The sequence below is a fragment of the Episyrphus balteatus genome, chromosome 2, assembly GCF_945859705.1.
Source record: "Episyrphus balteatus chromosome 2, idEpiBalt1.1, whole genome shotgun sequence".
Taxonomy (NCBI): Eukaryota; Metazoa; Arthropoda; class Insecta; order Diptera; family Syrphidae; genus Episyrphus; species Episyrphus balteatus.
This window is the reverse complement of record NC_079135.1, coordinates 81,843,782-81,861,332: the sequence shown is the minus strand read 5'-3', so window position 1 is coordinate 81,861,332 and position 17,551 is coordinate 81,843,782. Positions and strand designations below refer to the sequence as shown.

Genomic DNA, 17,551 nt, shown 5'->3' with positions numbered 1-17,551 from the left:
TTGATTTTATTCTAGCATAAAATGGAACTGCTACCATCTATACGCGATTTGGCCAAAATGGGATACAAGCTGTATGCTTCCATGGGTACTGGAGACTTTTATGCTGAACATGGCGTTGACGTAAGTTTAATAAAAATTAGAACTAATAACTCAATTGTTATTGAAAATTATTGAAGTTCTACGTACAAGCCGAGAAAGTTGTTAATTTAAAATTTAGATTAATGGCAGATGTCGCTTTTTTTAGATTGAATTTTTAAAGCAAATTCTTAACAGGCCCTTTGATGTTACATATAATTCGCATTTGCATAATTAATGGCATTAGAATGGTCATAAGGGTCGTCCTACTCCATAGAAAAGACAGATAAAGATTAATATCTCTAAGTTAAAAAAAAATTACACATACGCGTCAGTGACCCGATCCAAGTTTCTTTTAATTTAATCGCTTACTTAATAGTGAAAAATGATTTTTGTAGGCCAAACATTTATTATTAAAATTATACATTTGCTTCGTCAAAATTGCATATACTTATGAGATTCTCGGAACCTTAAAGGGTACCGGAAGGGTATGCAGTAGCGGTACGGGTACCTAATTATGAAAAAATATCCAAACTGGAAAACCAATGTTTAGGTGTGGAATTTTTTTCATACAATTTGTAGTACCGCATACCTTTTCGATGTGGTCAAACTTTAAAGTAAAAATATCGCAAGCGAAAAAGCAATCGAGTTTTATATTTTCCTCATTTAAAAAATAAAATTAAAAAAAAGTTAAGCTTGCTAAAATATTTAATTCGTCTTTAAGCAACGTTGCTAAAATTTGTATTTATAATCGAATTCCCACAGATGATTAACTAAACGATAGTTGTGTAAATGAGGGGAAATTAACTAATCTAGTACAAAATACTACTACATTTTAGAAACATCACGTGGTTTTGACATTTTGTAAGTATGTACTTGTAAACAAATATTCTTAAATTTGACTGCAAACAAAAACACTGATTAGGTCAATGACGATGATTTTGCTTACGTCGCGGTCGCCGTCGGGTTCCTAAATAAAATGCGCAGATCAAGGGCAGAAGAGGGAGTTGATTTTTACTAACCATTTTAATTTTTTTTTTTTTTATTATTATTCTTCAATTCTTTATTTTCAATTAAAAATTCAAGCTCCTTTTAGGGAATAATATCATTTCAAAACAAAATGACGTCTTCACATCAAAACCATAGATAAATTAATAGCATGATACTGAGCTCACGATCTTAGTTATAATTCATATGTGGTCAAATCATTCTTAAAATGGCTCTAAGCAAGCTCTAAACGTGGTGAACGGCGTTTAAGTTAAGCAATCGTTAAGTAAAGTTGCTTAAATGTGTAAATTCTTTATAAATACACATTTTGTACTTAAGAGCTATTTAGAGGTGGTTTAAGGTTAAATAACCTTTAAGATTCTTTTATAAGTATAAATTTATGAAAGTCGCATAATCAAAAATAAATATAAGAAATCTAAAACTAGAGATATCGACATTTCAAAGCCAATATCGTCATTTTTTCAAACGGTTATAAAGCTTTGGTTTAAATTTTTGTTTTACCATTATTAAGCATAACCAGTACCTACCTGCCATAAAAGCAATTTTTCGATTTCCCCGAAAACTTAAATACAGAAGTGTTAAGCCATCACAAAGTTGTGATTTCTAAAAAAAAACAAATCATTTATTTTTTGATAATAAAATTTCAAAAATGTTTTGAAAAAATTAGAAAATTTTTATTATAAGAAATTAATTTAAAAAAAAAATGGTTTTATACCTAGTAGGTATATTAAAACCATTATTACCTACCTACTTATTCAATTTTCTTATGAAAATTATTTTTGAAACCTTTCCTTTTCCTTTAAAAATATTATTTTTATAAAAAAAATTTAAAAAAAAAAATTAAGTATACCTACCTTTGCCATTTGTAGGAAAAAATTGTTCAACACAAAAAAAAAAAAAAACACATCAGCCTGTTTTCAAAAAAAAAAAAACAGATTTTTCAAAAATATTGATATTTTTTTATCCATAAACTATGGGAATTATAAACTTTTAGAAATTACAAATGAAAACGATATCTAGAGGAACGAAAATGTTTGTTTTTGATTTTTTTTTTTTAATTTTTTCTGAATATACACTACCCTTTAAAATGATAAGAAATTTCTGGCTCGTTATATAACCACATTTTAAATTTCATCACACTGCCAAAATCTAGATTAACAGGGAAAAACGTTTAGCCCATCAACGATTTCAAAAATTTAAGCTTCGTCAATTTGTAACCGATTTTAGAAAGAAGAAATTCATAGCCTTTGGTTTTGTACTAATTTTCAAATTTTTCTCGAAGATAGTTTAAAATTGTACCAAATGATTTTTTACGAAGTGTAGATAAAGTTGCAGAAATTCACCTATCGTAAAATTATAGTTATTATCAACTTGGTTGGCAAACGTTGCTAATCAGTTGATGCTAGTTGGAACTGCAGGTATTTAGATGTTACACAGAGAAAAATATGACCCGCTAAAAACTAACAGATTGTCATATTGTTTTACCGTCCATACATTTCATAAGGAAATCTTATTAAAAACAACGATTAATAAGGTTTTTTTAAGGAGATTTCTTATTATTTTTATAGAGAAAATCTTATTAAAATTTGACTGAAAAGTTGATTTTTTTTTGCAACTTAGCACTAGAAAAAAAATCGCGATCAATATTTTCATGGCAGGTTGGTTCAGGTGGTAAGGTGGGCGACTAATGATTTGAAGTCTCCAGTTCGATTCCCAGCCTGGTCATCGTTTTTTTTTTTTTTTTGCAGATTTTAAAACACTAAGGAAAACCCGATTGTTTTAATAAGGTTTCCTTCTTGGATGAAAACCATAGAGAAATCTTATTGTTTTTGTTCTATTTTATGTGGTCTATTTTTCTCTGTGTAGCGGTGATGATTGTGCTAAGTGCAAAGAAATTTGGTAGCCTTGCTTTGTACTGTCAAGTTCAAAGATGATGATGAAAGTGAAGTTTTTCAGTATGAAGGCAAAGTTATAAGTTCAGTTTTAGGTATGTTCTATATTATAAAATTAAATAAAATCCTTGTGAGCAACATGTTAATATTTTTAATGCTAATATATTGGAGAATCCTTCTGCTATTAGAATCGTATAATTGTTGATAAACATAATAAAAAATTTTACTCAAAAGCACGCGTCTAATATTTGTCTAAGATAAGATAACTTATCATTTCCATTATTGTATCAGCAATCAAAAAAAGCTATTAAAATCTAATTAACACAAACGTGCTTCTTCTGTCGGTGATTCAAATGAAATACACAAAATCTTGTGTATAAACTTATTATTGTTTATTGTTAGTTAATCTTTCTCATAAATACAAATCTATAATTCTGAAGTTTCAGTACCATCGACACCATTCACCAGGACAATACTTTCGACTCTCTTCATTGATAACTGCGCACGACGTTCTTCAAAAACTGCTGGATTATCTATCGAATAAGATGATAATCTTGAAGTTCTAATTGGTGAACGATTAACAAAATCAGCTTTGCCATTTTCAAATCGAAGTATTGTTGTTGGAGTACATGGAATAAAATCGACTTCATTTAACTTAGCATTTAACACTTCGGCTGATAGAAGATTTTCTTTTTTTGTCGAATTTTGTTTTGATTTACGAAGATGTTGATTTCTTTTAAATTTAGATTCATTCGATTCAACTGATGACTTAAGTTTATTTTCAAACGTAACTGCTCCCAAACTCTGTTTCTGTAATGGACTTGAAGATCTAGAAAGCGGTATTTGTATGTTTTCTCGTTTGAACGTAATTGGTGAAGCAAAACTTCTAGGTTTGCTAAATACTTCATCACAATCCGTTGTTGATTCGTCCGTTGAGATACTTGGATATCTTGTTTTCTTTCTAAATTGAGTAGGCTTCAAACTTGGTTTGTGTATTCTGACTTCCGGACTGCTTCTGATAGGCTTTTCCAAGTTAATCGATGTCTGTCTTTGAGGCCATTCATTTTCATCAAATTGAAATATAAAAGTTGGACTTGGAGCATCGTCACAAAATTTAATCGATCTTCTAGGCTCCCTGTATCCAATAACATCTGCTTCGTTACTATGAACATCAGCCCTAACTTGTTGCATCGAAGGACTCTCCACAATGGGATTTGCAAATTGTATCGAACTTTGACGTGTGAAAACGTTCCCTCTTGATTCTTTTGCCTTTGGAGAATCCAACACTGGTCTAAATGAACTTAACGGTTCCAGGCTTGTTCGAATAGGCAAAGCTGGCGGTGGAATATTTGACTCTGTATTCCGTAATATTGCAATCTTTGATTCAATTGTTTCAATCTTCGAAATATATTCAATAGCACCCATATCACATCCATATCCACTATAGAACTTACAAAGCCTTTTAGCTTGATTGAGATAAATTCTGGCCAAATAAATCGAACGATATTCTTTTGATGCAGTATAAGTTTCACCCAAAGCAATTAAATTGTCTAGAATTATCTCTAAGATATTGGTTCTTCGAAGATTCTCAATACCTTGATTGTAATCTTTCTTTTTTTCGGCGTCTTTCAGGTTTTTCGTAAAAACAAACTGAAATTGAACAAAATTATTCAAAATAGATATCAATTTTATTAGAAATTTTCAAAACTTACCTCAAGATCAATAGAATCGATAGATCTTCTATTCCTTTCATATTCCTTCCTGCGTCGCATTTCGATACTTTGTTTCATCAAAAGTGTTCGTCGTCTCAAAGGTCCTCTACTTTTGCCCTTCTGCTGAGAAAATCCAATCAAACCTTGATGAATATCACCGTTATCTTCTGAAGGTCTTCGTGTAAAATCTCCTCTCAAATCTTCCATCATTGGACCAATTTTGGAATTTCTCGACAAGTTTTTCAACTTCAAATAGTTATTCTCTACCAAATTATTGTAAATCTTCTTATAATCCATTTTCGGTATAAAATCGTCAACCAAATGAAGGTTTCTCAAGGCTATCATAATATGCATAACAGGATTTGACACTATTTCAGCCAATACACTGTGTAATCGAACCAAAGAATACTCAGGAATGCTTTCAAAAAGATTCCGTTCTTGAATGAAAAAGTCTGGTAGACATTTTTCCCTTAACCGAGTCATAAAGGCTTTTATGAATCTAATCAGGACACCTCCGAGGTATTCCTCAGGCCAGGTGACGAAATTTTTTTCACATTCCCAAAACAAATGCGTTCTTAGATGATCCATTGTGAACATCAAAGTATTGTCCTTTTCGTACTGATCAACAAAAGCTTTGACAAGTGCCTTGGCAATCATAAAGACCTTTATTTGGGTACTCGTTAGAGTTGTTTCTAGAAACCGTTCAGCCTTCGGAAAGATTATCTTCCACTCGATTTCGCGATATGGATTTCTTTGTCTTTTGGGGGCGTGTCCCAATGGAATCACATGGAAACCAAAGGTTTCAACCCGTTTTATCATTTCCGGTGTTGGCCACTGAAAATGCTTCTTTGTCAAGGGATTCGTTCGAGTTGGACGTTCACGTCGCTTAAACTGAAAAGCACAATCGGGCCAGTTTTGTGCATTGTGAGCTACATGAATTGCTGGAATGATTTCATAGCTCTTTGTGTGAATTGAAGCACCCCGATAAGTTCCGTTTTCAAATTCTTCCTCACTCAATCCAAGCTTTGGTGCAAGTTTCCTTCGCAGAAGTTCGGCAAAGTACCTCATGAATTCTTTTGAGTTCAAATACTTTATCGTTGGAAAGTCGAATTTAGTCAAGTGTTTTAGATGAAATTCATCTTCGAACTCGTAACTTTCTTCTATGTCAATTTCATCTTCTTCGTCTTCAACGTCGTCATCTTCATCAGGAAGTTCAATGAAATCATGAAAATTTGCAATACACGATTCGGGAAGAAGCTTAGTGTCGACTTTTGCTTTTTCATGGATATTTGTCATTGTTAATTCGGTCAAAGGGTGATGCGAATTTAAATGTGTGATATAAGCATAGTCGTATTCTGGGCCAGAATTGTATCCGCTGCTATTCGAAAAACGAAGTTCATCTCGTCTTCTGCTCGATGAAGATATTGTACTTTCAGAAGGAAAGTAAAAGCCTTCATCGCTTATCAACGACTTTGGCCGAGGGGCAGTGTTTATATTCTCAAATTGAGACTTTCGCAGCTTTAGACGGACATAACCTTTCCATTTGGTATTTTTTAGAGTTGAAGCATACTCAGCTGTGCATGGTGTTGTTTTGTAGAAATCTGTTTCCATGTCAACTTTGCAAATGGGTGAAAGGGAATCGTAGTTGGCTTCATTGGGTCGAGCAATATCTATGTTTTCAAAGACAACATACATAGTTTGGGGTTGTAGTGGTTGTAAAAGGTGTTTTTCTGGACCATGGCTTTAATAAAAATAAACAAGATACTATCAGTTTTAGTAAACGGATATGTCAAGAAACTTACATTGGTTTATATCTAACACGTCTCTCTACAGCTGCGTCCAGAGCATTTGACATTAGAACAGAATGTTCTTCAAATTGCTGATTTAGATTGTTTTCCATTTTTTTCCAAAGATATTCATAAGCTGCTGATATCTCTCTAAAAGAAATGCAAGAAGAAAAACGTTTATTTTTATTTCTTAGCAGCGATAACGGATTTTCTGAGATAGTGTAAACTACTATCAATCTAAGTTAGTGTAAACTTCTATCAATGGGAATCCCTTGAAATTGAATGGTTTTCTTTTAATCTCGTCATGAAAAATTCAAGTTCATAAATTCCTAAAAAAACAAAAGGTATAAAAAGGAACATCCGACATTGACTAACATTTGTCTAGAATCATTAGTTTCAATTGTTTAATGTCAATATCATGCACAGGTACTTGAAGCTCTGAGGACTTCTTCAATCAAAACACAATTTGTTGTTATCTTCCAGTTATTATTTATAACTTCACAATGAAATATAAACACAAATCAAATGATATCTGACAAGAAAAAAAAAATGATGACAAGAATTCGATTTTATCGATAACCATACTTTTATTTATCAGGAAGTCAAATAAGCTAATAAAATAGAAAAATAAAATATTTTAAGGTTCTATAATGTTGGTAATTACTAATTAGATAATTTAAGAAATTCATAATTTTCACAAAATACGTAAAATGTCAGTACCGTGCCATGTCTGATTCATATTTGTGTAAATCTATGACGCATTTTCTTTTGAATGCTGTTTTACAAATTTGGATCCACAGTTCTTTTATATCATTATGTAAAAAAAGGAGAATACTAAAAAAAGCACCTATACAAACGGGACCTATATGGCTTGAATGGGCATCAACTGTTTAGATAACATATATGGATTATTTTTAAACCATCTTTGAAACTAAATTTGACAATTCTTAATTTCAAACTATAAAGTGTTTTTTTCAGTCAAAACTTTTTGCAGGAAAGTCAGATTATCTTGGTTTAAGTTTCATCGGGAAATAACTTTACATCATGAGTCACAAGCTACGATTGTTTTTTTTTTATGTATAAAATATGAAATTTTTACAGATAATTCAAGAATAAAGAAAGGAAAAAAAATAAATATTCAACTTTTTTGAAAATTTCGACCGTAACATATGAAATTGAGTCTTAATTAAGCAGAATATTACAAGAATAACAAGAAAACTAATCGAGCAACAAAATCGAGATTTTTGGGTTTCGTCTTATTCTAGGTTGCTTCAAATTTCTGCAAAATTTCTGCATTTTATTGGATTTTGAAAGGTTACTTTTGAGCTATCTTTTTAAAACTAAATCGTGAATATTTTAAAAACTTTTTGAGCTACAAAATAATGTATTCAAAAGCTACAATTAATGACGAAAGAAAAAACTTAAAAAAAGATTTTTTGAAAGTTTCGTGCAATGGTACAGCGAACCGGAAGTGCACTTTTTAAAATTCAAATTGAAATAGAAAATGACTGAGAGAAGCTACAAAATTAATTTTTGCTCAAAAAATTTTGTTTTGCAAAGCTACAACTTTAAGGAAAGGGAAACAATTAAAAATTCAACTTTTTTGAAAATTTTGACCGTTACATATTATGAAATTGAGTCTTATTTGGGATATTTATAACAAAAAAACTAATCGATCTACAAAATCGAGATTTTTGGATTTCGTCTTAGTCTAGATTACCTACTTCAAATTTCTGCAAAAAAATTTTTTGAATTTCGGAATTTTTTGGACTTTGAAAGGTTACTTTTGAGCTAAAAAAAAATTTTAATATTTTAAAAACGGTCAAAAATAATTAATCCAAACGCTTTAATTAATGGCAAAAGAAAAAAACTTAAAGGAGTGATATTTTCAAAATGTCTCCACTCACTGGCCTGATCAAACCGAAAGTACACTTATAAAGCTTTAAGTTGAAATAAAAATTGACTGGGTGGAGCTACAAAATTGTTGGGCATCAAAAAATATTAATTTTCCTACTTTCATCCGCTAACTTCAATCTTATTTTAGCTCGATTTTGAATATAAAAAAAAACTGTTGAAGCTACAAAAACCAAGTTAATGGAACTGAAAAGCATTTTAAAATCTACAAATTTGGAGGTAAACTTAACTTATTGTTTTTAATCATTTCAGATTTTGTCCGCTAACTTCAGACTTATTTAAGAGGAAAATTTAATAATTCAAAAACCATGCGAACTACAAATTTTTGGTTTGTGCAACAAATTAGCATTTAATTAGCTACAATTAATGAGATTAATTTTTTTTGATTCCACCACAAATTATCCGCCAAAGTAAGAAAAGTGCTTTTTTACTTGAGGAAACTAAGTTTTTTTTTCAGTCAGTTAACATTAAAACACAAGTGTCATTGCGAGCGTTTGTTTTTCGTGTTTAGCAATTAAAATTTGGACTCTGTTGACGAAGGACTTTTTTAATTGTTTGTATTTATTAATTTTTAAATATTGTCTAATCGCGAAAAATCAAACCGATGTTAATTATTAATAAAAATGTTTTTTTTTTTTATGACAGGTAATTCAAATCAGTCAAACTTTCGAGTTTGAGAAAAAATTTTCCTGTTCCTATTTTGAAATATTTCTCAACTTACTGGAGTTGAGAAAAATGTTAACTCGAGTAATGACAAAGAATTCTGCTCTTAACGTCCTGATTCGATATCCAGTCCCAAAATTATAACTGTCTTTTATACTGTTTCTTTTAAGGCAATATGCCAAGTTTTGGAAAAAAACGTTTCACATTGAAATTTAAAAATAATTTGTAAAAAAGCAAAAAAAAAACAATTTTTAATTTCAATTCAATAATGAATATCCTTTAAAAAACAATTGAATGGCGACATTTCTAATCAGTTAATTAAAATCTAACATAAAAAACACTTCAATTCAGCGGTAAGTGCATAGAATTTTAAAAACAGAAAAACATTGTTGCAAGCTCGCTAAAACAATATAAATTGAATCAAGTTCGACGGAAGAATGAAACATTGGAATTTAAGTGAAACACTTGAATAATTCATTGGCAATATCATTAACATTTTTTTTATATTTGTTGATATGACGTCTAGTTAAAAACTATTGTCGTCACTTCATCACTAATTAAAAACAATTTGATTTTAGTGTTTGTCAATTTTTATCTAAACATTGAATGACTTACATATATGCACTAGTCTTGTTCATAATTTAAAAATAATAATAAAATTCAGCTTGTCAAGAAGATATTTTTCTTATTTAATTATATGAATCACTTTCACTCAGGTAAAAGAAATGTAATTTACAAGGCAAAAATAGTCAAGGTTTGTTTGTTTTTAGTCAACTAGGAGAGTTCATTGTCACTGACGGGTGACATTCCTCCGTAATAAGTAACTATGTAACTGAAGTCTCAAGTGGCAATCAGATAAACCTTTCCAACTCACCGTTCAAAGTTACCGAAAAATTGCAACGTAAATGCCGTTTGATTTAAAATAAAGAGGCACAAATCATTGTCCAATTGATTTTTTAAGCTCTGTTCGATTTTCAACTCGTACTCTTGTTGGTTTAAATCATAATTTGGCTGGGGTTCCGAAACCTCTCGATCATTTGTTTTTTGATTATGTCTTTGCTGCTTTTTAATGTTTTTTTCTTGAATCTTCCGAAGAGCCTTTTGTTCTTTTTCACGTTTCTTAATTTTTTGTTCACGCAATATTTCTTTTAATTGTAATTCTTGCAAAGGATTTTTTGGTGTACCAATTTTTGACTTTGAGCTCCCCATTGCCCTTGTCAAAATTTTAAACGAGGTATTTGGTCAACCGCAAAAAAATTTGTCCGCGTTGTTATAACGACCGACCAACGGACTTTTTCAAGACTGATTTGACTTGGCTTGTGTGACTTCTTTTCTGCCGACGGAAAAAGATTTCACTGATATCAGTGTCGGCGGTAACAGCAAATCAGATTTTTTTTCTGTTAACTATAATTATTGATAAAATGATGACACTCTTGATTACAAACTTGATAACAAAGGCCATTATCGTAAAATTGAACAACAACAAAAAAAAAAGAAACAATATTTGATTTGCTTGCAATTCGATGATATGTTTATTATAATTGTTTCATTGAGAATGGTCAAATGAAAAAAAAACAACAAACATTCTAACATTGCTGATAAAATAACAAGAACGTGTATTTTCCTTTCAAAGCTTATTTAATCGAAAATAGAAATACAGAGATGGTAATTGCACTTTCATTGCAATTTTATTTAATGATTTTATATAGTAAAAACTGATTAAAGTTATTGAGAACATTGTAAAACTGGTTGAAAAGTGTTACAAGAATGTCGTCGTAGGTCAGTAAATGGAATGCGTTATCAATTTTTATTAGGCTATAAGATAAAAATAGTCAAGTCAGCGGAACGAGAAAGTGAAGACTAATCCTTATGTAAAGGACAAATAATTGCTATAGATAAGGTTAACTGAGCTACTAAGGTATGAAATAATTTAAACTGAAATTAATCAAGGCTAATAACGAGAAAGGTTCTTCACGGCAATAAAACAAATCGTTTGAAGAGGGTCTTTAATTTGCTTTAGCAGTTTGTTGTGGCAGTTGAGTGAAAGTTGTAAATCTTAGTGATGCGACAGAGAAAAAGAAGGCTATAGCTGTTAGGAGAGAAAAACTAAAACAACTTTGCCCATCTTCAACAAGGCCTAAAGGCCTAGATAAAAAGAACTGTGACTTATAAGAAAGTCACAACTGAAAATGTAAACAAAACAAAATTTGAGTGCCCTAAAATTGACCTCTTAGGAAATCCAAATATGGAAAAGAGATAAAGGATGAGCACTGTTAAAAACAAAATTGCAAAGCTTCTTACAAAGAACATTAAGACATTAACATTAAAACATTAAAATCAAACGCTTTTGAGAAAATCGAAAAGATTAAAAGATTGATGAAAAATGATATAGGAGCAACAGCATATCGTTGCCACTGGGTGCAAAGGAATTAAGTAAAAAAATTCCTTTTTTTCGGGTTTTGATAAAATAAAAATAAGCTTTTTGTACTTTATTATTTTCCATTTGGTATCAAAAACACAAATTTAGGGCAGTTATTTCCTATAAAAATAAACGCGTCAGTGTCCAAAAACTCAACGATTTTCATAAAATAAAATAAAATAAAGTTTTATATCATGTATCGTTTAGCTTCATCAACTGACTTCTCTTCCCAAATCTTTCACCATGTAGTTTAAGAAAAAAAATCCAATAAGAAACTACAAAAATAGTACGTATGCACCACAGTGCATTGGGACAGTTTGCAAATAATGTGCATTATAACTTTGGCCTCAGTAACTGTTTTGTTAAAGAAATTTTTTTAACAAAACATTATTTTTAAAAAAACATTATTGTTATGGGAAATTTAATTCTCTACAAAAAGTGCAATATATCAAAAGTTTGCTTTATTTACGAGATATATTGAAAAATCAAAAAGAGGGCTTTTGCACCCCTACCTTCAATTTCCACCCTCTCATTTAATAGCACTCAGCGGTTTTATTTACTTTTATAACCCATTGAACGATTCCTGTATTAAAAACCCGTGAACGTCTCAGTTCCTCTCTGAAAGACATAATCAATAGCCAAATTAGCTTCTTAAATTTAACACAAAACAAAACAAATACTGAGAAACAAAATATGTATAAATAGAAATTTGTATTATAGTTTTGTTTATTTAGTTACCAAAAAGTCCTTGTCAGGGATTTTTTGGTTATTGAATACACAATTTTGTATAGCGACAGTGGCCCCAATTATCATTCATATTTTAACATATATAACTATTAAATGGTTGATCTTTATAAAACGCTGCCCATTGTGTGTTTATAAACTAATTTGTCTTAAACAAAATTTTAACTTATACATTTCAGGTTGAATCAGTACAATGGACCTTTGATAAAGTTGCCACCGAGGACGCCAGTGGTGAGTTGAGGCATTTGGCTGAGTTCTTGGCAAATAAACAATTCGACATGGTTATTAATCTTCCAATGCGTGGAGGTGGTGCTCGACGGTAACTATAATTTTTAAACTATAAATTACTATATTTTACCATTTCTTTTCATTTTTCTTTCCAGTGTATCTTCATTTATGACCCATGGCTATCGTACACGTCGTCTAGCTGTAGACTATTCTATTTCTCTCGTAACAGATGTCAAATGCACTAAACTTCTTGTTGAAGCTATGCGCCGTATTGGACGTGCACCGATAATGAAGACTCACACCGACTGTATGACTTCTCGTCGAATGGTAACCCTGCCTGGTTTCATTGATGTCCATGTTCATCTCCGAGAACCAGGTGCCACCCACAAAGAAGACTTCTCAACCGGTACAGCTGCAGCTTTAGCTGGTGGAGTTACTATGATCTGTGCAATGCCAAATACCACGCCATCAATAACCGATCGAACAACGTTCAATTTGTTCCAAGATCTTGCCAAAGTTGGTGCACGATGTGACTACGCTTTGTATATCGGTGCATCTGACAGTAATTGTGGTCAACTTGCTGAATTGGCACCACAAGCGGCTGGTTTAAAAATGTACCTTAATGACACTTTCAGCACCTTGAAGATGACAGATATGACTGTGTGGGAGAAACACCTTCAGAGTTGGCCAAAACGTTGTCCAATAGTATGTCACGCTGAGAAACAAACAATGGCTGCTGTGATCCTCCTGGCACATATGATGGACCGATGCATTCATATCTGCCACATAGCTCGCAAAGAAGAAATCATGATTATCCGGGCCGCTAAAGAGAAGGGTATCCGAGTGACGTGTGAAGTATGTCCCCATCATTTGTTCCTTTCGACAGATGATATCGATAGTATTGGTTCCGGACGTGCTGAAGTTCGTCCGGTTCTATGTTCTCCCGAAGATCAACAAGCATTGTGGGATAATATGGAATACATTGATGTATTCGCCACTGATCATGCTCCTCACACGGTTGAGGAGAAAAACTCAGCTAAACCCCCACCAGGCTTCCCAGGCTTGGAAACAATTCTGCCACTTCTCTTAAAAGCTGTTAACGAAGGACGTCTCACTCTAGAAGACATCAAGAACAAGTTCTATCGCAATCCGAAGAGAATTTTCAATCTTCCCGAACAACCCAATACTTATGTCGAAGTTGATTTAGACGAAGAATGGGTAATTCGAAAAGAGAAGATGCATTCCAAGGCTAAATGGACGCCATTTGATGGTACAAAAGTCAAGGGGCGTGTTCATAGAGTCGTTCTTCGAGGTGAAGTTGCCTTTATCGATGGAGAAGTTCTTGTTCCACCTGGTTTCGGAATTAACGTTCGAACGCAATACTCTCGGAAATCTCTCCTCCATCAATCTATGGAATCTTTGGATTATAACCAATCATCTGAAGCTATCGATTCTTTAGGAAAGGCAGACATTTTGAATAGAAGCTCAGATTACGTTTCTGACCTACAAACGAATGAAGCATTCTCAAAACTTCTGCCAGACCCAGTGCCAAAACTTGCTGTTCATTTCGCTGGAGATCCTAACTTCTTGAGACCTACTTCGCCAGTTCCAAGAATCCGTTATGATTCGACTGGAAACTCAACTCTTAAAGAACTCATTCAAAAGACCAGCAGTGCAACGTTAAGTCCAACTACACATGGACTTTTGGGAAAACATATTCTTACAGTCGACATGTTTAGCAAGGAACAACTGAATGATATTTTCAACTTGGCTCAAATATTCAAGAGTCGAGTTACCAAGGATCGTCCTCTTGACGACATTCTGAAAGGCAAAATTATGGCTTCTGTTTTCTATGAAGTCAGTACAAGAACTTCGTGTAGTTTTGCTGCAGCCATGCAGAGGCTTGGTGGACGAGTAATCTACATGGACGAGACGAGCTCATCGGTCAAAAAGGGAGAAACTTTGGAGGACAGTGTGGCAGTTATGGCTGGATATGCTGATGTTATTGTTCTAAGGCATCCTGAGCCAGGAGCAGTTTCGGTAGGTCGAGAAGCCTTTCTTAGAGAAAAAAACTTAATTCATTTTCTTTTTTTTCCCCATAGAGGGCAGCTCAACACTGCCGCAAGGCTCTGATCAATGCTGGCGATGGTGTTGGGGAGCATCCAACACAAGCTCTCTTGGATATTTTCACTATTCGAGAGGAAATTGGTACAGTGAACGGCCTAACCATTACAATGGTGGGTGACTTGAAACACGGCAGGACCGTGCATTCCTTGGCTCGTTTGCTGACACTTTACAATGTGACTTTGCAATATGTCAGTCCTGATAATCTAGGCATGCCAGACCGTATTATGCGTTACGTAAGCTCGAAGGGTATCAATCAAAAGACCTATAGTTCTATTGAAGCGGCATTGCCAACCACAGATGTACTCTACATGACCAGAATTCAAAAGGAACGCTTTGCATCAGAAAAGGATTATAATAATGTAGGTTTAAATTTTATAATCTCCTAATAGTTCCCATTCAATAAGCACATTTTTTTTCAGTGTTGTGGACATTTTGTTGTAACTCCAAAACTTATGACAGAAGCTAACCGACGCATGATTGTTATGCATCCTCTACCAAGAGTATTCGAAATCAGTAAAGAGTTTGATTCAGATCCTAGAGCAGCATACTTTAGACAAGCTGAATATGGAATGTATGTACGAATGGCTCTTTTGGCAATGGTCCTTGGAAGGAATTAAAATCTTGTTGATGCAATAATAAAATTAAGTTTTGTTTTGTACAACTTTGTTCGATTTTGTAACATAAGATTAAAGTATTTTTTTATATATCATTAAAAAACTTTGAATATTTACTTAAGCAATTTATGGTTATGAAGAGGTGCATGGTTTGTTTTGGTTTAAATATGGTTATAATACTGATTCTCTACATTTTGAGCTCCAAATACAATGGAACAGTTTACTATCAAACTCAACTACTTCACGTGCTAAAAACGATAGGGACACATAGCAACCATTCGTTAACGAACGTATGCCGTAATTCGACCCCAGATCTAACGGCTCCTATTTTTGAAATATACTCTTAGGTTACAATTAAAAATTTTTAATCATTCTCTGTTTACCCCTGCAGTCGTTACTATCAGGGTTTTCGCTTGGTCGTCCGGGACTGTCTGGAATTACTCCAAACGATTCTGAAACTGTTCGTTTGGAACTCAATGACTGTTCTGAATTCTGATTCTGAAAAAAAAAAATAAAATTGATTGCGGAAATTGCGAAAATTTGTTCGTTTGGCATTCCGAATCGGGTGGTTCTGGACACTTCTAAGAATTATTAAACGAAAACGCTTTATGTTCAACAAACCCTACAAAACGCCATACTAGATCTCAAAAAAAGTTTTTCTTTTTTTAAGTTGTTCTTTGTCACACTGTGCTCACGGAACTTTGTAATAGAAACGCTTTATCTTTCTCAATTTTTCGTAAATGACTTAACCAGTTTTCATGAAAATTTTTCTTTGAGTAGTCGTTAAACTAAATTTTAAATTTTTGAAAAACTCATTTTTGGATTTTTAAAAAATTTAAATTTTTTGAAAATGGGTGAAACAAAATTCACGCGTTTCTCACATGAACAAACAAACACAAATGCATGACAAAACAATTCTCCAGACCAAAAATACAAAAAAAAAACAAAAAAAAGCTTAAGAAAGGGATTGTGTTTTGGCACCATCCTAAGAACTTCGTCTCATTTACAACTCTTTAATCTTAAAGAACATTGATTTTTAAACATGATTTTTTACCCTCGTTACTTCGAATTCTGCTCATCCCTACTCAAAAAATACTCATCTTCTGATAAAAATGGATTAAAAACTTTTTATTTGAGTTTCGGGTTCCATTCAGCATTATAAAATATGTAAGTATGTACTTTGAAATACCGAATGTGTAATATGGCCCATTCCATGAACCAAAACTATCTAGCTTGATCAACAGTGTTGTCTTACCCTACGCTTGCATTATGCGGTTTAAAAAAAGGCCAACACAAAAAAGTACGTATACGCCACAGTGTACGTGGAAAACTTCCAAATAATGTGAATTACAACTTTGGTCTGGATGCTAACACACCCTAATCGAAATAAAATAAATTCTTGCACTCCGTCAACGAAATGTTCTTCTTCTTATCGTTAGTGTTAATAAATAAACATAAAACAAAATCCTTTCAATAAAAAAAATATTTTTCTATTTATCTTCAACTACTACTAACACCCTATTTATAATTTGAAACTCACCTTCAATATTTTTCATACTGTGGGGAAAACCGATATCTAATCAAATATCATTGCATATTCTGAGGCTTGTTTATAGTTAAAAAATAAAAATTTAAAATTCAAAATTAAAATCTGTTGGGCAAAAATTTTCATTGAATTTTTCTAATTGCTTTGAGTTAGATTAATTCATATCCTTTTTCCAAGATTTTTTTGTAGAAAATAGATATAGAAGAAGGATATTTCAATCCAAAAACGCCTTTTTGAATGTTACTTCTAAGCGGGGTACACCCAATCATAACGAAATTAAACCGACAACCAATTTTGTCGAGAAATGGTTGTGGATTTCATCACGAAATTGTAAAAAATTACAACAGTGTTGTAGTTTTTAAAAGTCTTAAAAAATTAATTTATCGAGATTTCTGGCAGCACTGGATCCATTAATATTTTTTTTTAGATTTTTGAGTTCTATGGATTCAAATCTATATGAAAAGTACCAATTAATGTCAAACTTGGTATACATATGTAGAGTGTCAAACTTGGTATACATATGTAGAGTTATTTGGCGACTCTTCAGAGGAGTTTTTGGAATTAATTTTTTTTTACCAAAAATAACGGACCTTGTCATATACTGATTTTAGTAAAGTTGAAATTTCTCAAAAAAAACTGCTCCAACGATTTTGTTTAAAAAATTCAAGTTTAGGACAAGGTCTTAAAAAAAAAATTTTTTTGAAAATCATTATTAACCTGCCATAGAATCGTTTTTTTTTTTTGTTAATCCGATTTTCTACGAAACTAATAATTCGATTTCAACGAAACTTTCTGTAAAAAAGCAATTATATAAATAATTTT

The 17,551-nt window shown here is 32.2% G+C and overlaps 2 protein-coding genes across 4 annotated transcripts in view; one reads left to right on the top strand and one right to left on the bottom strand.

Annotated features, from left to right (window-relative positions):
- The window catches only part of LOC129910666 (CAD protein), a 26,257-nt gene extending 10,971 nt beyond the window's left edge, over positions 1–15,286 (top strand). The window contains exons 3-7 of the mRNA XM_055988126.1: positions 16–120; positions 12,394–12,533; positions 12,598–14,482; positions 14,545–14,928; positions 14,989–15,286. Coding sequence (XP_055844101.1) covers positions 16–120; positions 12,394–12,533; positions 12,598–14,482; positions 14,545–14,928; positions 14,989–15,186 — 2,712 coding nt within the window. The 3' untranslated portion in view covers positions 15,187–15,286. The remainder of the gene's footprint in view (positions 1–15; positions 121–12,393; positions 12,534–12,597; positions 14,483–14,544; positions 14,929–14,988) is intronic.
- LOC129910667 (uncharacterized) lies at positions 3,346–17,551 on the bottom strand. Of its 3 annotated transcripts, none has more exons than XM_055988130.1 (4): positions 17,447–17,551; positions 6,490–6,624; positions 4,688–6,428; positions 3,346–4,625 (listed from the first exon to the last, which is right to left on the bottom strand). In XM_055988130.1, the coding sequence occupies exons 2-4, from the start codon at positions 6,585–6,587 to the stop codon at positions 3,402–3,404; spliced, it is 3,063 nt and encodes a 1,020-aa protein (XP_055844105.1). In that variant the 5' UTR covers positions 6,588–6,624; positions 17,447–17,551; the 3' UTR covers positions 3,346–3,401. The 3 variants fall into 3 exon arrangements, with proteins under 3 accessions (XP_055844105.1, XP_055844102.1, XP_055844104.1); XM_055988127.1 differs by lacking the exon at positions 17,447–17,551 and adding an exon at positions 9,926–10,491; XM_055988129.1 differs by lacking the exon at positions 17,447–17,551 and adding an exon at positions 6,850–6,975.